This window comes from Anser anser (assembly GCF_964211835.1).
Source record: "Anser anser genome assembly, chromosome: 2".
In the NCBI taxonomy this organism is placed as follows: Eukaryota; Metazoa; Chordata; class Aves; order Anseriformes; family Anatidae; genus Anser; species Anser anser.
The window spans coordinates 50072401-50093306 of NC_139721.1; the positions used below are offsets into that span (position 1 = coordinate 50072401).

At 39.5% G+C, this 20906-nt stretch overlaps 1 protein-coding gene across 3 annotated transcripts in view; it reads right to left on the minus strand.

Moving 5' to 3' along the window:
* MIB1 (MIB E3 ubiquitin protein ligase 1) overlaps positions 1–20906 on the minus strand; it is an 80417-nt gene that overhangs the window by 36713 nt on the left and 22798 nt on the right. For all 3 annotated transcript variants that reach the window (XM_083825608.1, XM_083825606.1, XM_083825607.1), the window contains exons 6-12: positions 17200–17404; positions 13576–13759; positions 13118–13262; positions 12121–12254; positions 10966–11073; positions 6958–7155; positions 4277–4428 (exon numbers count right to left, since the gene is read on the minus strand). In XM_083825608.1, coding sequence (XP_083681734.1) covers positions 4277–4428; positions 6958–7155; positions 10966–11073; positions 12121–12254; positions 13118–13262; positions 13576–13759; positions 17200–17404 — 1126 coding nt within the window. The remainder of the gene's footprint in view (positions 1–4276; positions 4429–6957; positions 7156–10965; positions 11074–12120; positions 12255–13117; positions 13263–13575; positions 13760–17199; positions 17405–20906) is intronic.

Here is a 20906-nt window from a genome sequence, read left to right on the forward strand (position 1 = left end):
TGTCTCCTGTATTTTTTCTCAAGTCTGTTGCCCTTTTAACAGAACTGACCAAAAAGTGATCAAAATATGGGCAGTATTTGCAGTATACAGCAGGCCTACTACTTTCTGGAGCTGTGGGTTTTTTTTGTTTGTTTTTTAAATCATACAAGGGAAGAAACTCCTCAGGGTAGGAGCTGTATTTGCCATCTTGTACATGCTGGGCACATTATTTACTATTTAAAGATAACAAATTTGTCGCTGACCTCAACAGCTACAGGCTAATGTGCTATCTAATTATAGGTCTGCCCATGGAGATTATATTCCTTCTCCAAACCAATCTGAACAAAAGTCTTCTTTCAAAGCATTTCTGACATAATACTTCAGTAAGAGGTTTTAAGAGATTGCTTTTTTTTTTTTTAACATTCAGCTTCAACTAAGCTTCACTTACTTTCTGAAGAGCAAATGTGAAATCAAAGATCGCTTTTACTGTTTCAGAAAAGAATTTAACAACTCTTTGATTACCTCAGAACCTGTCTCTTTGAGGACTCGCATGACTATTGCACACAGAAGTCCTGAGACACTCTAACAACAGCTGACAAATCCCATCTCTCACAGATCCCTGCAGTCAAAAAAATCCCACTGCCAACCAGTTCAAACCATCTGCAAGTATAAAACCAAGGACAGATCTATGAAAAGTAATACAACAGCCATGGGGAAAAATGCAATTCCATTTTGAAACACTACCTCCTCCTATTTGCTTATTAAGTTTATAAACTTAAACGCGATATATATACTCCTCGCTACTGAACAGCAATGTAAATCTGCATCTTACCCCAATATTTTAATTTTTTTGACCTAAAATGTAGCAGAATGCATTGGTCTGAAGAACAGTGGCACATATGTGCAAACTGAGGTCAGCTCAAAAAGCAGCCACTATTTAAGATGCTAACTGCAGTGTGAATAAAGCTCTCTTCACAAGATACAATGCAAATCTAAAGCTAACTGGGGCAACGGATATAAAATACGCCCACACTTCACAGCCGTGTCTTCAAATGAAAATTCTGCAGTCACAGGTATGTGAATAGATCAAACATATCCTAAAGCCGAAAACATGGGAAATATACCCAACCTGTACATCATTCTCAAATTTTACTCTCTTCTTTTCTGTGTGAAAAATCTCATTAACACTGAAGAAGCAAAGTCTGGCAAGCTTTGAGGTTCACAGTACTTTGAAAAAACTCCAAAATAAATGCACTTTTAATATGACTGATTCGGTTAAAAATTACGTATTAAATAACATTTTAACTTCCCCGTATGTCAGTTTAAATCTCTTTTTAGCTTTATCTCCATGCACAAGTTCAAATCTACCTAGAGCATAACCTGAATTATACTTTCATCATTACACATCAGCATGAAAAAATAAGTTGTTTCTGTACCAATTCTAAAGGTATGGACAGCAGCAAATTATTGAAAGGAGAAATATTCTGCTTAGAATAGGGGGTTCTCCAAAACACACTATACATTTACTGTTGGAAAACACTGCAAAACTGTCATAGATTAACTGCTGAGAAAAATACAGGCATTTTGAAAAAAAAACACTATTTTTCTTTTAATATTTGTCTGATATTCAAATGTTAAAAATTAGAATGTAAATATTTTCACCTGAAAAATGAGAAATTTTCAAGTGCTCTCCTCAACAGTTTGTCTGTGTTTGATTTTGTTTTTGTTTTTTTTTTGCTTGGAGGCTTATCTCCCTACTGTCAGTAAAGTTCAGAGCTCAAGAACTAAAATAGGCTTTGCACTGAAAATGAAATTGGTTCCAAATAGCTATGTGATATCGACTGTAAAAAAATCTGTAGAAATTTATTTCACTTTATTGTGGTGTTCAAGCACTTACACACACTTTATTATCAATAACCAGGAATATGGATGTGGGCTTTATCAATACTTACATACACAGTAAGTATATTGTTTTTGCAAATATATATAATGCATATACACATATAAACACATGAATATATGTTTAATTTTCATACGAATAACAATTATTTATATATTTATATATTTGACCTTAAGGGGAATTTAGTGCAGTACATTCCATATAAGGCACCACAGCTTGAAGCCACAAAGAAACTCCAGCGTAGGTGGAGTAGGAAAGCTTAGTTTAGGGAAGACAGGTCCTTAAGTAAGGTTTTGAGCAGAATATAATATGTACGGCTTGTGACCCATACCAGTTACAAACTGAAGTTCAGAGTGTTATTTTTAACAGTGCTTTAAATATTTCGGGCTCGGGGCATTTAACTGATTGGTAGCATCTATCAGTCTGTATCAGATCAGAAAGACAAGGTGGCAAATATAAAAAACATGTTTGTTTTCATTCAGAAAGAGGCCAGTGGGAGAACTACATAATCAACATAATGAAATAAATGGCCATCATTAAAGTCTGAAAGGAAACGGAACTTAACTTGTAAATAAAAGGAATCAAATAATTATTTGGGGGGAGAGAAGCACAAGACAGTGAAATTTTTCCACAATCTATTTCTTTCATTTTTATTTCCATTCACTTCTTCCCAGGTTGATGTGTAAAACATCTAATTTTGTGAACAAAAGAAACTACAACTTCCACAATGGAGACAAGATTCTCTCTGTTTTACCTGCTTCAGAAGTGCTCAAATACAGCTGCAACCAAAAAGTAGATATCTACCTGCTTTACATATCTCACCTGTCCAGATGCTAGTGAAAACTCATGTATGGGAGTTACCTACACAGGGTTCAAATCACTAATATTGGAAATATTTTCTTATTCTTCCAGTAAAAACTTCTGTAAAGGAGAGGGGATTCTGGGAAAAACTGTACTATGCCTCACATTCTGCCGACTGTCCAACTGAACTAGTTCAAACCACAATTTTGATCCTTCCATCAAAGAGAAAGCCCGTAGCCCCTAAAACATTCACCCAGAGAAAAATCTTCATCATCCCTAGAAAGAGATTCTTTTTCATACGCTTTCCCTGCATCTCATATTGGTATTTTCACACAAACCAACTGTTACAAGAAGGTAACACAAAACAGAAAACTAAAGAATACTCCATCTAGGTAACTGGAGACAGCAAACAGCACTCCCGGTTAACGCTGTTATGTAAATATGGAGAATTCACATTAAATGAGTAGGTTACCAGCTCAGACTTGAAAGAACCACCTTCTGAACACCAAAAACATGCTCCCTTAACTACATCCTTAAAATGCTCTCTTATAGACCTTTTACAGGCACTAGAGGAAACTGCAAATACATTTATTGTTCCTGTCAAAACAGCTCCAACCACTGCTTTTAACTTGGAAGTGCGATTCCATTCCTATACACACACAAATACTTGCATTTATTTTTTAACCATCAGTCTTGACAGTTACGTACTAAGAGACTAACCCAGATTTCATTCCCATATAAAATATACACCTCCTATTTCTCCATCTTCACTCAAATGAAAAGCAGCAGAATATAGTGAAGTTAAACAAGTAAACATACACCTTTCTTCATGCAAAGCACACCCAATTCTCCACCATACGACAACATATTACTGAACTCTTTTCAGAATGACAGCCTTGAAAAAAAATCAACATTTATCCATAATGTGATAAGCAAACAGCAAATCTTCCATGAAGTTCTGTGTAATCATTTTTAAAAACTACCTTAACTGAAGGTTCACTGTAGATGTACAACATGCAGCTAGCACAAAACAAATTATGCTTTAAAACTAACTTTTTCAGAATGAGAAGCTATATAAAACATGAAATGAGAAATTCCTTCTGTAGATGGTTTTGAGGAAACAAAACTAAATCTTTCTTATACTGTCAAACCAATTTAATACAACAATCCTAAGATGACTTTATAACCACACGGTATCTTTAAGAATTACTCAAATATTTCTAAAAACTCAAATCCCTTTCCCAATTCCAATATTTGGGAAGAACATTTTTACAAATGCTTTCTCAAGATCACGCTTATTAACTTGTCACTTGTCAAAACTTTCATTTGCAAAATTTTACAGCCACCACGTGAAGTTTCCCACAGATCTAGAGATACCTCAACACAGCGCTGAACTGAGCGGACGAGTAGTTTCATTCTAATCACAGCTACTCAACTATTAGAAAGAATTCCTACCTAAGCAACATCAAAACCTAAGAAATGTAATTATATGCAGGCTTAAGGACCTTTTGAAAGAATACCATGATTCTACACTCCCATGCACTTGCCTTCCTTTTACAAATGACGACAAAATAATCATTAAAAACCAATCTTTACCTAGGGTTTCCTCGTAGTGCAGCGTGGTGCAGAGCATTAAACCCATTGTTGTTGGTGATGGTAACATCTGCTCCAGCCTCTAACAGCACAGCCAGGATGTCATCCCGCTTCTTACTTATTGCGTCATGAAGTGGAGTGTCACCCTCAGAATCCTGAAGCCAGAAACAGCTCCCATCAGTTTTTGCGTGCATCCACATTAAAAGACACTTACGTATCACTAAGAAAACTGACTACACAAACACGCAACAGCTCTCTGTGCCTGAAAGTGGAGCTATATTGCAGAGTTCAGAGCAAGCTACCTCTGATCCTGCTCTGTTTTTGCAAACCCTTGAGTAGGTAATCCCAATAATCCCAACCCTGGGCTCCCAGCCTTCTGTGGTTACCCAGCTCTCAGAACTCCAAACCAGTGGACTCCAAAAATGGTTCAAGTACGCTGTCCATCTGACAGAACTGAGGACTCTGGTGTAGGCATCAGCTTCCCCGTGCCTCGCACCCAAATTGAGCTGGTGCCCAAATTACAATTTCTAAGTAACAGGACGGCAACAAAGACTAACCCAGCAGAGGAGACCAGCCAGGAGGGGTAAGGCTGGCAGTTCTGAGTGATGATAGCTAAGACCAAACTAGCAATTAACCATGTAAAAGGCAATACCAAAAAAGACACTAGGAAATAAAAGCATAAGCAAAACAAAAAATAAAACGCAGCCCAAGTAATAAACTTAGGCACATCTGTTCTAACTGAAGCACATCATTTTCCATGAAGCAAAGGCCAATGTCACAAGCAATATTAAGCTTTTAAACTTGTTATGGCTAATACCAGATTACATTACGCAAGGTACATGAAAATATTTCAGTGCATAATTGAAGGCAAATAACTCATATTTTTAGCTTGTCATTGTATTTTTCAAATACCCCAAATAAGGGAAAATACTTTTTATTCCTAGAAGTAATTTGTACATTATTTATTCAAGGACTCAGACGGTAGAACTGAAAAGGAATGCCCCATGACTAACAGTCAGAGAACACATCCATTTATGCTTATTTGCTTCTATAGGCAAACTCTCCAGATTTATGCTTCCAGTAAAATTCTAATGCCATATAAGTCAGGAAGGCTTTTGTCACTGACACTGACTCAGCTGGTAACTGATAAACACAGGAACTGAACATTTTAGCAATACACTGTAGTACGAAAACAAATCTTTACCAACTTTACAGCGAGAATCACCAACTGCCAAACAAAAAGTGCCAAACAGTAGAAACACTTGAACCAGTGTGAACCAGTTTGCCAGAATTAAACTATGCAGCTTTTTTTCACTTTAACTGATCCTACTTCCTAAATTTCCTGTTTGTAGACTAATATACGTTCTTGTTTACGCAGTGAATTGGGTTAAATAGTAGGGTGCTGGCCAGTTAAATTCCAGTCATGCCTCAGTCTGACCCTCCTGTGCGCTGATCCACCAAAATCAATCACCAACTCACATTCGCGCATGAGAGCTCCTCCGCATACATGCAGGAGCTGAAGGTTCAGTATTTTCAGTGACAATTATATTTTCCAGGTGGAGTTTCATAGCACCATTCTACTGAGCTTTTCAAACCAAACGCACTTCTATAATTTAAGCTCGAGATACCCACTTTGGCCATCCATATCTCATCCATCACTATATGATGGACACAGACACCCTTTACGGGACTCTACCCAACAGACTCCTTATTTATCTTATGTTCAACAAATACTAAATAGGGTCTGGATAGCTGACACAGCTCATCCCTCAGCAAGATCAAGCGAGTGCCTGCAAAGCCAGGTGAAAGCAGATGAACAATCACTATATTTGCTAATTTTAAGAAAGTTTGCTCATCTTCTGTTACGCGGATATACAATTTCAAAAATCCTACTGCTTTTTGACATTGTGGCAGAACGAGAGAATTAATGTGTCATTACAATGTATCTTGATTTTCCCAGGACACTACAGCTTTTTCTTTCTGTTGCAAACCTCTTCAAACTTCACCATTCAGATTTCTTCTACTAATGCACTGCATTCACAACGCGGCTGCGTTCGGCTCCTGCAGAATGTGGATGCCTGCTTATTTGACAGCTGGTTTCTCCTCTACCTTCTCAACAGGAGGCTGCACTCATATGTCGCAGCTTCCGCCGCATTAGTTATGGATAAAACTCACTCCCTGTGTAATTATGGTACTTGAGGCCCTACACATCACTGCTTTTTAGATAAAATTTAAATTTAAAAACAGTTTTAACAATGATAGGTCAATTCTTAAAGAAAGGTTTCTTTTAATGAAACATTCCACAGTATCACCAGCCAGAAAAAATGCAAAGCTGTGGCTTGCAGAAGGAGCAAACAGCTGCGGATTCAATAGAGGAGGAGTTAAACAGGAGAAAAAGTTAACAATTACAGATAACTACAGTCTGTGAAAACACCAATTAACATGAACTGGTTTGAATAAGTCAGGTGCCTATATCTGGCTGTCAAGAAAATAAATTAATATAAGAGCATTTTTATTACAGTTGATCATGTTAGGACAGAGGCTGTGATAGATAACTTCGCAAGATCTGTTCTTTCAGATCTGTCCATTTTCCATAATTCTTCTATCACCTATACACAGCATCCACACACAGCAAATCAAAATTAAATACCTAAAAAGTGAATCTATATCACCATTCACATTACCTGGAGACTAGGATGGCAGCCAAAGTCCAATAAAGTCTTCACAACTTGTAGGTGACCTTTGTTGACAGCAATATGAAGTGGAGTCTGCCTCCGTTTGTTGCGAGCATTCAAATCTGCACTGCCGCGGTGCAAAACCTCGATCACAGCACCCTCGTCACCAAAGGCTGCGTGATGGACAGCCCGGTCTCCATCTTTGTCCTAAAGCAGAAACATTATTTTGATCCAGTGTACTCCACATTTCCTTTCAACGAGATGATGAATTTAAACTGAACCGTTACACATACTCAATTTCTTCAAAGAAAGAGAATTAAATAACCTCAATGCCTTCCGAATACTGAAATAATTAAAAAATTGATCAAAATGCAAACAATAGAGAATGAAGGATCTCTGTATAAAAACATACACATTCTTTATGACATTCAATACCATATGCAACTATTGCCCTCATACACGACCAAACAGAAAACTCAAAAACAACAAAACAAACAAAAAATAATAGCACCCACCCAGTAACTAAGGGTAACCTGTTCTGTACCCTGTAAGTGCCACAGATACCTGCCTAATCATGGTATAAGATGAGAATTGGTCATATAATTAAGCTAGTATTTATTAGGGTTTGTTATGTGTCTTAGTTTTCAGTAAATAAACCTTTTCCAAAGGTAATCTGAGATTGGTGCTGAAATTATATAGAGGTTCTGATTCTGTGATGAACCTTCACAACATTAAAACTCTGATTAAATGCAGTTTGTTTCAGTTTCATCCAAACCGGGAATTAAATAATGAAAACCATAAATTTGTCAGTCAGGGTTATTTTAACATCCAGAAGAGTGGATTTGGACTTCATAATCTTCGTGGGTCCCTTCCAACTCAGGACATTCTATGATTATATGAAACATTTAAAATAATTAAGTCATTTCAACATTAATGTCAAATACAAAAAGCAGAATGGAAGGTATAAAACAGATTTCAGTGATATAGTAACTTCCATAAGCTAGCTGTCTGTCTGAATTTGTGTGCACAGTGGAGTATTGCTATGTATTTGCAAGATTTAATTTTGACAATAGAAAAATACTGAAAACTGTAGACAGGAGATAAAATCATGATTGATCAAGCGTGCACCAAATGTCAACAGAATCCTTACTGAATAAGCCTAATTTCTTTCATCAATTCCATTCCCCTTCAGAAATGTTTCTCTAAAGTTGTTTTTATTAGTGTAGCACGCTCCTAATGCACTTTTACATCAACGCAGACATTTGTAGCTCTTAAAATAAATTTCTTTGCACAAAAAATAACAATGAGACTATTTAAAGCCTTTTTTACAAAATGATGGAAGTACACTTTGCTGGTTACTAAATGCATCTTTTTGGAAATGCTAATACCATTTTCAAGACCTTCAGGGCAGTAAACAGCAACTTCAATTAATTTTGCTATTTTTATGCCTTCTGAATCAACTCATGTTACAAAACTGCCTTTCAAAATAACATGACTCCTTCTCAGGATCATCTAATACAAGCAAACAGTCAGAAGCATCCAAAGCTGTTCATCCAGTAGGGTAAAGGATCAGAAGGGGCAACATTTTGGTATTTCCCATCAAGTTATAATGATCACTAGGAGACGGCAGCATTGTCAAACTGTTAGAACACTGACTTCTGCAGAGCAATTTACAGGTAAGTGGTAATTTCTGTCTTTTCATATTTACAGTCTGCAAAGTTCACTGAGATACTTCCTGATGAAACCCCATACAATTAAGTATTTTACAGTTTTAACATATTCCAATTTTGAGACAAAACCATGGTTTTATGAAATCTTAATGTACAGAACTCAGTTTTTAATGAATAGAGGTCCCTTATTTCTAATAAGGGCATTATTACAAATGCCTTATTTCTAGCTCACCAGCAAAACAGGTAATCTCAGGAGCTAAATCCCAACCAGTAACAAAATGCTTTCTGACTAAACAGAGGCCACCTGAACTCAAAATTAAGTTGATATAAGCATAAAGGAGACAACACCATCAGGGCATCCCCAGAAAATGTCACCATGAATAAATATAGTTTGCAAAGCAGGCAAAGTAAGGATTTTTATTCATTGCTTCCATGCCACAGACCACAACAGTGAAGTAAACGGACTAAAGTTTTGCTCTGTGCTTAATGGGGTGGCTCTGCAGCATCTTCTAAAGCCTACGATATATGTTAATATAATGCTAAGAGCCTAAGCACAGAAAGTTGTTTTTCTGTTATCCAAACAATGACTGGGCCCACTATTAGTTTCTGAGTATTCTATTAAGCTTTAATTTATATTCTGAGTAAGAGAAATTTGACAGATCCTTCTTGTGCTCCACAAAATGAACAAAGGCTACACCATCAATGCATATAAAAGAGGTAAAATTGATTAAAAATGCAAATATTACTATCTGCTGGTAGAAAATTCTCTCAGGAGCAATCATTCTAAAAAAATTAAACAAGAAATCCTTTCATTTTAAACTGAGAGCAGAGCTGGAAGTTGTATTACTCTCTGCTCAAACTTTCTTTAATTAGGAATCAGAAACTTTCTTGTAACTGAACACTGTATACAAGAAACAGGGTAAGTATCTGAGGTTGGAGATGCAGCATCTGACAGTATTTTCCTCCTCTGAATGCCACAGGCAGTGTGCTGGCCTACTGCTACCAGGCTTCATCCACTACAATCCCATACTAGCTTTACACGGTTCTATATATGAATTATATTTCACATAATTAAAGGTGTTAAAGAACTGGGTATTCATCCTTTGTAATCCTGTCAGCAGGATGCTAGTTTGGGAATGTAATTATGCTAAGAAAAGAGGGTTTTCACACACTGTGACATTTAAAAGAATTATCTGACCCACACATTCGACAGCACAAGGCAGGGAAGCAGAAAAAGGACTCAAACAGGAAAAAAGGAATAATGTATTCAGTATACAATTCCCTGTTACTTAGAGCAAATTCAAGATCAAATTGTTTTAAAAAACATTTCCGCAAAAATACATCTAGATGAGAACATTACGGAAGACAGTATGTAGTTTCCCGCCATGTAGTTATGTTTCCCATATGTTCCCCCATGGAGAAAACAAAAATAAAAATAATTAAAAAAACATTTCTCAGTAGATATAAAGCTATCGAGTAGGCTATTTCTTAATTAAAAAAAATGCAGTTGCAGCGTATTGTTCAACTAATGAAAGAAAGCCAACATAAGTTCTGTGTAATTCTGAAGAGTTAACAGAGCATTAATAGAGCTATTATAGATAGTGCAAACTATCAAGAAAAGATTAAGTGAATTACTGCTTAAATGAAAGCGATGTTTTCTCCCCATGAAGCCAAAATTTAACCCTCAGGTGAAAGTTAGAACAATCTAAGATCCGTTTTGCCTTCTTCCAAAAGGCAGATAGTGATATAATAAGGAATCAGTTACAGTAACGAGGAAGCATTTTTTCTAAAAGAGTTTGGTGCCTTACAAGTACTGATCATAGGCAGCAAAAGATGCAATTAATTTCCCAATAGCTAACAAGGAGGAAGAAACGGGATAGATGTACACAAGGTATCAGTGCAGACAGGGAATCAATAACCTGATGGTCAGAGTTCTGTGCACTGTTGAATTCATAGCCACTAGAAAAAGGAAAAGTAATCTCTCACATCTTTCCCACATCTCATTCACCCCCCACGCAAAACAGAAATGCACACACTGAATGGCAGCTTTTAAATACAAAGCTACACATCTTATACTAAACACACGATGCTTTGTAAGATCCTGTCCAAGAAAGGCAATTTGTATAACATACAGTCCTATTCATTTCTTTGCAATCTGGCTATATACTATTTTAAAAACATTCTTCCCTACGTTTCCAATTACACTGCAATTTTTTTTAATAGTTAGCTACCAACCAGAAAAGCAAAGACAGTTTGCCTGTCACCAGGCACACTTTGTATTTCTGTACATAGCAAAGTTTAAAACTTAAAGGGACAAAAAGTGTATATCTTAAAATATTTAATTTACCTCTGCTTCTACATCCACATTCTGTTTCAGAAGCAACTTCAAAATGTCAACATGGCCATTCTGACTAGCCGCTTGCATGGCTGTGTGTCCAGCACATTGTCCATTTACCTGGAAGCATATTAATACTTTGAGATCATCTGCAAGATACACACATGCATACCTACGAGACACTGTATACATTCAAGTCTCTTAGAAAACTTAAAGCAACAGCATATCACAGCACATGAAACTATGAAAAGAACTATTTTTAGACAGCTGTCTTTTTGACATACATTAGGATCTCCTAGAAGATCTCCATTTCATTTTTATAGAATTATCTGGATTGAAGGAAAGACGCAACAAAGGGATTTACTTCAAACATCAAGACCTTAATGATAGCTGGATTAAAAAAAAAAATCACCTTTGGGCTACTGTAAAGGCAAGATTTTGAGAACAGGTCTCAGAATGATGCCAGTTCTCTGTTCTCAGAATGATGACAACTCTCTCTCCCTCTCATCATCATTTCCTAATTCATGTCCAGAACAGGAGTCAATCTTAACAAAATACCATGCTTTGTATAATCTTGAGCTACAGATTACCCTTCAGAATTGATGGAGTTTAATCTCTGCTGTAGTGAGAAAAACATCTCGTGATTTCAAAACATGTTCCCTGACGGAAGTCCTATAATTCTTAAACATTTTCTTCTAGATTTGTCACTGTTATGTGATTAGACAATTTGGTAAAAAAGTACCTGACAAAGCACATTAGGTGGTCTACTTTATGAATTAGAAAAAGAAAAAAATAAAACAACACACACAAAACCCACCCAAATCAGTCCTCCTTCCTTTTATCTCAAAACAGAAGAAGTTGAAGACCCTTCACTAATTGCAAGCATTTGACTCTCTGCCCTGACTCTGGAAGACATATGCCTGAAGGTATTTTAATTCACAGCAGACAACATAACACAAAACTTGTCCAGTGAAAAAAGGTAGTAAGCAGCATTTTCATATATTCCCCAGCACATTTCATAGGACAACAAATAGAAGAGACACTAGAACCAGTTGTATTACCTCTATGCAGACACACTACTGTCTGGCAAGGGTCGTCTAGGACAACTTAACTTCTTTTAGTATTACAGGTCCCCAGAACAAGCCCCCTCCAGAACTGAACACTCACATCCACATCTGGTCTCTTTAGCAGATCTTCCACTTTAGCAACATCTCCATTGGCAGCAGCTTTAACCAATTCTTCATTGAGATCTCCAGATTCTTGGGTTTCAAATAGTTTCTTCAATAGCTGGGATAATCTCTCTACAATTATTAAACAAAGCACAGTTAAGATTACAGTTCTAGTCTCGAAAGAACAGAAAAATAAGTGAAATTTGTTCCAAAATACACATACATAGTAATACACAAACCACCATAAAATGGCAGCTTTAATTTACTATTCAGTTTCAAGGAAACACTGCACCCCATTATCCTTTACATAGTAGAGACTGTCACATCACGTATTTCACAACAAAAGTGATTTAACCACAAATAGCTTGTCTACTGTGAAATACAAAAGGGAGGGGGAAGAAGGTAAAAATATATGTTGATATATTACGCTTTTTTAGTCTTCTAGCTTAACTTCATGTTAGACTGAAAAAAATATCCCACTGTGATTAGTTAAAGATTGTCTAATTAAGTTTAAGACAATGCATTTAAGGAAAGAACACTATCCTGAGTAACTGCTTGCAACAAATTCCTCCCTTATGCTTGGTATCCCACACCTTTTAAACAAGGAACAAATATGCTGCTTGCTACACTCAGTAACACACTCTTCATGCCTTAGAGCCTATTCCAGTCTAATGTCCCTTCTAATCACTTCAATTTTAAAGCCCTTGGAGCTGCACTGTTTTAAAGCCCTCCAAGCTTGCATTACACTTGTACTGTAGCCAAACAGAAACATAAATTTGGAGTTTTTGCATCTTATCAAGAGAAGATTGAATAACATCTCCATACCCACTGCAAGCTTATTCTTGTATCTCTCTGTGAAGTTAACGTTGGATTAGCTGAACCCTGGGTCTGAGTTTTATTAACCTTACTTACAAATGATGTACTGGTACTTAACAATTTTGTGATTAACACTACTACTCATCATACATGCGTTACAGGTTATTCTTCCAACTTACCACCAGACGCATTACTTATAGCGGATCCTGCTGATGCCACCTTTGAGACAGCTGCTGGATTATACGTCCAAGATGTCCCACAGACCTCCACCTTTAAGTCACTATCTGAATAGATCTGCTGGACACGACCAACTTTACCCAAAGTCTGCATTGAAGAAAACATCAAGTGTAAATAATACTAAAAATAAAATATTGAGAAATCTGAAAGTTGTACCAAACACACATTTTATGAAGTCTGTTGTGTAATAGTACAGCCACTAATCCCTTTAAATAAGTTTCATCAGGCTAGGCAGATTACTATAGCTGAGCAAGTATTACCCTGCTTAGTGAAGTACACTTTCTCCGACTTAGAAGAAAGTCACAACTGACTCCCATAACCTCCAGGTACTTTAATAATCACAATCAGAAAAATTATACGAGTTGTATGATTCTGATAGTCCAAACATACAACTACTTACAGGAAGCATTGCTTCAGCCCACTCTCCATGACCTCTTTGAAGAAGCTTGATTCGCTCCAAGTCATAGCATACTTGAACAAGGTCACCCACTTGAAACTGAGAGGTACCTCCTTCTGCACCTTGAGCAGCATCTCCACTTCGGACAACGTTGGCTTTGGTGAGAACAGCTGGATTAAATGTCCACCTAGACAATGAATCGTTTAAAGCAGAGTCTAAACTTGGGAAGTGAAAGTATGCTTAAAATAATCTCCTTGTATGCCTAAAGCTCTCTACAATTTGATACTACGTCATATATGCTGCTAACCATTTTTTTGCCCATACACGTCTGTGGCTCTTTAGTTTAATACTGCCAGGTAATCCTCAGAGATGTATGTTTCTGAAACAAAGAAGAAATATCCTCCCAGACAAATGGGAAGCAAACTCAAAACAACGTAATAGTCCTGAAAGTAGCTACACAATTCGTTTATTTTTTCAGGGCAAGGAGGAGACAAGTCAGTCTGTTTGGAAAGGGAAAGATTCAAATCGTCTCACAAAGAATTGTACTGTAAGAGAACAACAAAGAAAGAACTCAGGATTTTGCCCCTTCCCAAGTAAGAAGATGCAACGTTCAGTTTAAAAAATGTTCTCCATCAAATGCACGGCCTAGATGCACCTCAATTTTTAACTGAGCTATCCTCATATGTACTGTAAGTTTTATTGGTTTACAGATATTCAGCTGTTTTTATGCTGGATTACATTATAGTATCTAATACAGTGGTGTGTCCTTTATGTGTCATTTAGTCTGGGGTTGACTTGCACTCAACTGTCTGATCTCACTGAGAAGCAACAGATGATCTCTATAAAGTACAAAGTCAGGAAAGAGACCACAAGATAGATTAGCTCCCCTGACCGGCTCTGCAGCCATGACTGTCAGACACGATGGTACTTGTACCCCTTCAGCTCACGTTAGCTGGGAAAACAGCTTTTTTTTTTTTTTTTTGCAGTACTTCGCAATACTAACAAACAATATCCAGGGGCAATACATGAACAAATAACGTGATATTGATCGATTAGAGTGCTGAGCAATCACCAACTGCATGAAGCTCAACCGAAGCAAGTGTTGGATTCTGCACCTGGGACAGGGCAACCCTGCCTGTACGTACCGACTGGGGGATGAGGGGCTGGAGCAGCCCTGCAGAAATGGCTCTGCGGGGTCTGGTTCATGACAAGATGAATGAGAGCCACCAGTGAGCCCTGGCAGCCAGAAGGGCCAACCATACCCTGGGGTGCATCAGGCACAGCATTGCTCAGCAGAAATAGAGAGTTTATGTCCAGTGGAAGAAGGGAGAGGCAACTCGGGGAGAGGACAAGGAAGTTGATAGCATATGCAGGGAAAAAATCAGAAAGGCGTGAGCTCAACCTGGCCACTGTGGTAAAAGAACAAAAAATTTTTTTACAAATACATTAACAGTAAGAGGGCCAAGGAGAATCTCCATCCTTTACTGGATGCGGTAGAGAACATGACTACTATGGATAAGGAAAAGGCTGTGATTCTCACTGCCTTCTTTATAAGTCTTTAATAGTCCAGTTATCCACGGGGTACTCAGCCTCCTGACCTGGAAGTCTGGAACAGGGAGCAGAATCAAGCCGCCATGATTCAGGTGGAAACAGTAAGAGACCTGCCACTCTACCTGCACTGTCACAAGCCTACAGGGCCAGATCGGATCCACCCAAACGTGTTGAGGGAGCTGGCAGATGTGATTGCTGAGTTGCTTTCCATCATCTATCAGTGGTCCTGGTCAATGGGAGAGGTCCCAGGTGACTGAAGCCTTGCTAACGTGACACCCATCTATAAGAAGGGTTGTAAGGAGGATCTAGGAAACTACAGGCCTGTCAGCCTGACCTCGGTGCCAGGACAGGTGATGGAACAGGTCATCTTGAATGCAATCACACAGCACGTGCAAGACAACCAGAGGATCGGGCCAGTCAGTGTGGGTTCATGAAAGGCAAGTCCTGCCTGACCAACCTCATCTCCTTCTATGACCAGGTGACCCACCTGGTAGACAAGGGAAAGGCTGTTGACGTAGTCTACCTAGACTTCAGCAAAGCCTTTGACATGGTCTCCCACAGTATTCTGCTAGAGAAGCTGGCAGCCCATGGCTTGGACAGGTACACTCTTTGCTGGGTTAAAAACTGGCTGGAGAGTTGGGCCCAGAGCGTGGTGGTGAATGGAGTTGAATCTAGCTGGCATGAGTGGTATTTCTCAAGGGTCAGTGTTGGGGCCCATCCTCTTTAATATCTTTATTGATGACTTGGATGAGAAAACTGAGTGCACCCTCAGTGAGTTCGCAGATGACACCAAGTTGGGGGAAAAGTGTCAATCTGCTGGAGGGTGGGAAGGCCCTGCAGAGGGACCTGGACAGGATGGGTCGATGGGCAGAGGCGAATGGGATGAGGTTCAACATGGCTCAGTGCTGTGCCCTGCACTCTGGCCACAACAACCCCATGCAGCGCTACAGGCTTGGGGCAGAGTGGCTGGAAATCTGTGCAGAGGAAAAGAATCTGGGGTGTTGGTTGATGCTCACCTGAACATGAGCCAGCAGCGTGCCCAGGTGGCCAAGATGGCCAACAGCATCCTGGCTTGTATCAGGAATAGTGCAGCCAGTAGGACCATGGAGGTGATCGTCCCCCTGTACTCTGCTCTGGTTAGGCCACACCTCAAGTGCTGTGTTCAGGTTTGGCCCCTCAGTACAAGGACATCGAGGCCCTGGAGCACGTCCAGAGAAGGGCTACGAAGCTGGTGAAGGGCCTGGAACACAAGTCCTGTGAGGAGCGGCTGAGGGAACTGGGGGTGTTTAGTCTGGAGAAGAGGAGGCTCAGGGGAGACCTTATTGCTCTCTACAGCTACCTGAAAGGAAGGTGTGGGGAGCTGGGGGTCGGCCTCTTCTCACAGGTTACTAGTGATAGGACTAGAGGGAATGGCCTCAAGTTGCATCAGGGGAGGTTCATGTTGGAAATTAGGAGAAATTTCTCCTCAGAAAGAGTAGTCAGGCATTGGAACGGGTTGCCCAGGTGGTGGAGTCACCATCCCTGGAAGTGTTTAAGGAATGTTTGGGAGTGGTACCTAGGGACATGATTTAGGGGGGTAAATATTGGTGGTAGGGGGACGGTTGGACCAGATGATCTTGGAGGTCTTTTCCAACCTTAAAGATTCTATGATTAGATGACATCCCCAACATAAGAAGTTCACATCGTAACCCATTTTCCTGAAATCCCACAATACACTACTATTACCATTCCCCCTTAAAAACATGAGATACTTTGTAATTAAAAAAAATTAAAATATTGTATTAAGCTCTACCTCAGAAATAAGATACTCCACAGCTTTATTATTTTGGACTCAAACTTTCACTAAGTGTGAGAGGAAACAAACTTCTTTTCCCTCTACAGTTTTAGATCTTTAAAGATCTGAGAGCTGCGCGATTACTCAAGTCCTTGTTACACGTTGCAAAAGGAATATAAAAATTCTCAGGGAAATCTTAATATACAGAAAAGGAGAAAAGAAAGTTTCTGGCAGCAAGTGATCACAAGTGCAGAAGGCAAAGACAGTTTCGTGAGATCAGTGATGAAGGCTATATAACAAACCTGTTGCCACTTGGATATTGTACTACAATGTCATGATCCTCATCAATGCCACAAACTGTTCCAGTTGTTGTTAAGGTTTCAAACATGCCATCAGTCCATCCTCCGTGACCATGCTGCAAAGACTGTACAATTTCCAAATCAAGGTCAATGTTTACAAGGTCACCAATTTGCAGCCCACCAGGATTTCTGTTACCGTTTTGCTCACCTGAAATGGAAGAAGAAGAAAATACTCAGATGGCCACGTTAATTTTCCAAGCAATCTAAACAACACAAATTCATTTCTGACACGGAACTGATACCCACAAGACCTCTCCATGTCTATGAAACTGTAGTGGCCAAGAGCTAAAAGGGAGGGACGTGAACAAGTTAAAACTCTGAATCTCTGGGTATGGAATTATCTATTTCTCACTGAGTTTTCACGACAAATAGTGAAAATGGTAAATGATAAATACTTGTGACCGGCTCCAGTATGACCTCTAACAGGGATAGTAACAGCTATGGTTCTAGGCATCGAAACAACTAGCTCTGATAGTTTTGAGGCATCATATACAGAGTGCCATGTACCGACTCAGAGGCTGACAGATATGCCCAAATAATTTTTTTTTGTTTTGTTTTGTTTTGTTTTTTTTTACATTGCGTCAGTCCCTGGAATGAGGAGAAGCACTGGCAAAAGACTATCCAAAATGACTAATGATTAAAGTCCTTATAACCTTGTAAGTGTGGATATGACTGCAAACAAGAAAACCCACAAATTTTTGTGCGAAAACCTTCTCCCTAAACCACACCTGCTTTCAAAAGACACTTCATACCAAGAAGTCAAAAGCTGGGGGAAAACAGCATACATCCACATACATCGAGCTGCGTTGACTGATGAGAGAATGAACTTGTAGATCTGCTTGCTGACAGAACAAGAGGATGGTATCTGGTACCATCCACTGAATAGCAAGAGTGACAACTGCAGAACTCACGTAGATGGAGTTCAACAGCAACATCAGTGGCAAAGGAGAGGGTGAGTCTTTAATAACACTGCTGCCTTAAAGGGGAAAAAAAAAGTGTTTCTCCTCTTCCAAGCAAGAAGCAATAATGGAGGAGGGGTCCTCACACTGTAATAAGTAGAAACACGTAGTTTGACGCACAGAGACAAAAACATTCTTTGGAGGGAGACCAATTCCAGAGACCAAAATCCACACCAGACGTTGCAGCACTCAAAGTCTGCAGAGGACAGAATGGTCAAGAAGAGACTACAACGCTGCTTTACAAGAAACTGCTAAGAGAGGAAACACAGCCATGAATGGATGCTCACGTTCAATGGACTTTGACTTCTATGACCACCCACGTTGTCACAGTGACTTCTCTCTGCCCTGGTCTTTGTTAAAGGACCTATAGACAGAACGCTATTTTGAGTCCGCACCCTTTACCTTTGCAACAAAACACTCAGAACATGGAGACAGCCAATTCTGCAAAGACAAAGTCAAAAATATTTCTACAGAAAAGCTACTGATAAAGAACTCACTAAATAGGAAACCAATGATTTGAAGACAAACGTTCCAGAGACAGCCATGATTAGACAGGGAAGAAAGAGCAAAACCAGCAAAGATTTATAGAAGTGTTAACTGGAGAAAGGGATATCTGAAGGTTACCTGGTCTGATATTCCACACAAAGATGAGCTAGCAACAACCACCTGAGGTCAGCTATGGCTTTGTCTATCTCAGTTCTCAGAAAGCACCCAAGGACTGAGGTTCCACAACTTAGGTAACTTTTTCCAGTGCTACTGTCGGCATTACAGAAAATTTCTTCAATACATGACCTGAACGTCTCAAGTCACACCTTCAGGCTACCACAATTTGTTGTTATACCATTTGCCACAACTGACATTTTGGTATTACCATTTCGCTGAATCCGTAGATGAGGGCTGGGGGAGAAAGGTCCCTCCCACTGTAAGCAAAGAGCAGGTTTAAGACCACCTGATGACACTGAACAAGTACAAGTCTGTGGGGTCTGATGCCACAAACCCCAGGGTCCTGAGGGAACTGGCTGAGGGAGTTGCCAAGCTTCTCTCCTTCATATCTGAAAAGTCCTGGCAGTCAGGCCATGTGGTAACTGGAAAAAGGGAAACATCACTCCCATTTTTAAAAAGGACCTTGTGAGGACCAACTTGGGGTCCCGCATCCAGGTCTGGGACCCCCAGCACAAGAAAGATGTGGACCTGTTAGAACAGGTCCAGAGGAGGGTCATGAAGTTGATCAGAGGGCTGGGACACCTCTCCTATGAAGAAAGGCTGAGAGAGCTGGGGATGTTCAGCCTGGAGAAGAGAAGGCTCCAAGGGAGACCTTATTGCAGCTTTTCAATATTTAAAGGGGGCTTATAAAATAGATGGAGAGTGACTTTTTGCTCAGGCAGACAATTGCAGGACAAGGGGGAATGGTTTTAAACTTCAAGAGGGAAAATTCATATTAGATGCTAGGAGGAAATTCTTCTCTCAGAGGGCGGTGAGGCACTGGCACAGGCTGCCCAGAGAAGCTGTGGATGCCCCATCCCTGGAGGTGTTCAAGGCCGGGTTAGATGAGGCCCTAGGCAACCTGGTCTAGTGGGTGGCATCCCTGCTCACGGCAGGGGAGCTCAAACTACATGACCTTTAAGATCCCTTCCAACTCAGCCATTCTACAATTCTATGAGCATTTTCAGTCACCCTTCAATTAGTAGTAGACAGCTAGTGGATTACACCTTCACCTCTTCCTTGCCAGACTAAACAAGCCCAGCTATTTCTCCTTGTAAATTATGTCCTCACACTCCCTTAACCACTTTGGCAAACCAACATCAGATGGAACCTCTAGAGTTTCTATTAACCTTTTTTGAACTGAAGGTGTGGAGGGTGAAAGTGTCAACACAAACTGGACACAGCCTCATTATCATTGAGAAGAAAAGGCCACAAGTTGTGTCAGGGAGGTTTAGGTTGGGTATTAGGAGAAATTTCTTTATTGAAAGGGTTGTGCAGCATTCGAATAGTCTGCCCAGGGAAGTGGTTGAGTCACCATCCCCGGAGGTCTTCAAGAAGTGTGTAGATGTAGAACTTAGTAGCATGGTTTAGTGGTGGACATGTTAGTACTAGGTTAAAGGTTGGTCTAGATGTTCTTAGAGGTCTTTTCCAACCTGAATGAGTCTGTAATTCTAATATAGCCCCCTATGCAGTTTGCTTTGTTTGCAGTGATGGCATACTGCCATCACATTTGGTATTCACTGCAACACCCGTGTCTTCCTCGGCAAGGCTCCTCACTTAGGAATGCAAAATTCCAAGTTTGTCCTGGTACATAGGGTTATTTTAACCATTTCATCCACTTCTGGTGGAAGTCCATGAGGTCTCCATTCACCGAATTCTTCACCTTCTCAAGATTTCTCTGAATTAAAGCTCTACTTTCCACTACATGGCTCAGCCAATTTGCTGTCACCTGCAGAGTTTCTGAGACTGGATTTGCCTCATCATAAAGGTCACTGAGGAGGTACTGAACAAAATTAGCCTCGGTATTTTGTCCTGACTACATGCTACTCTATTTTAATTAGGCCCCTGCTGGACTATTATTTGTACTCTACTCTAAATAACACAAAGCTTCCAAAATAATTTCCTAGCTTTTAGTGCAAGTACAGATTTAAATTCACAGCATGAACATATCTGTGAACTATGTTTAGAATACAAATGAAAGGGACAGAT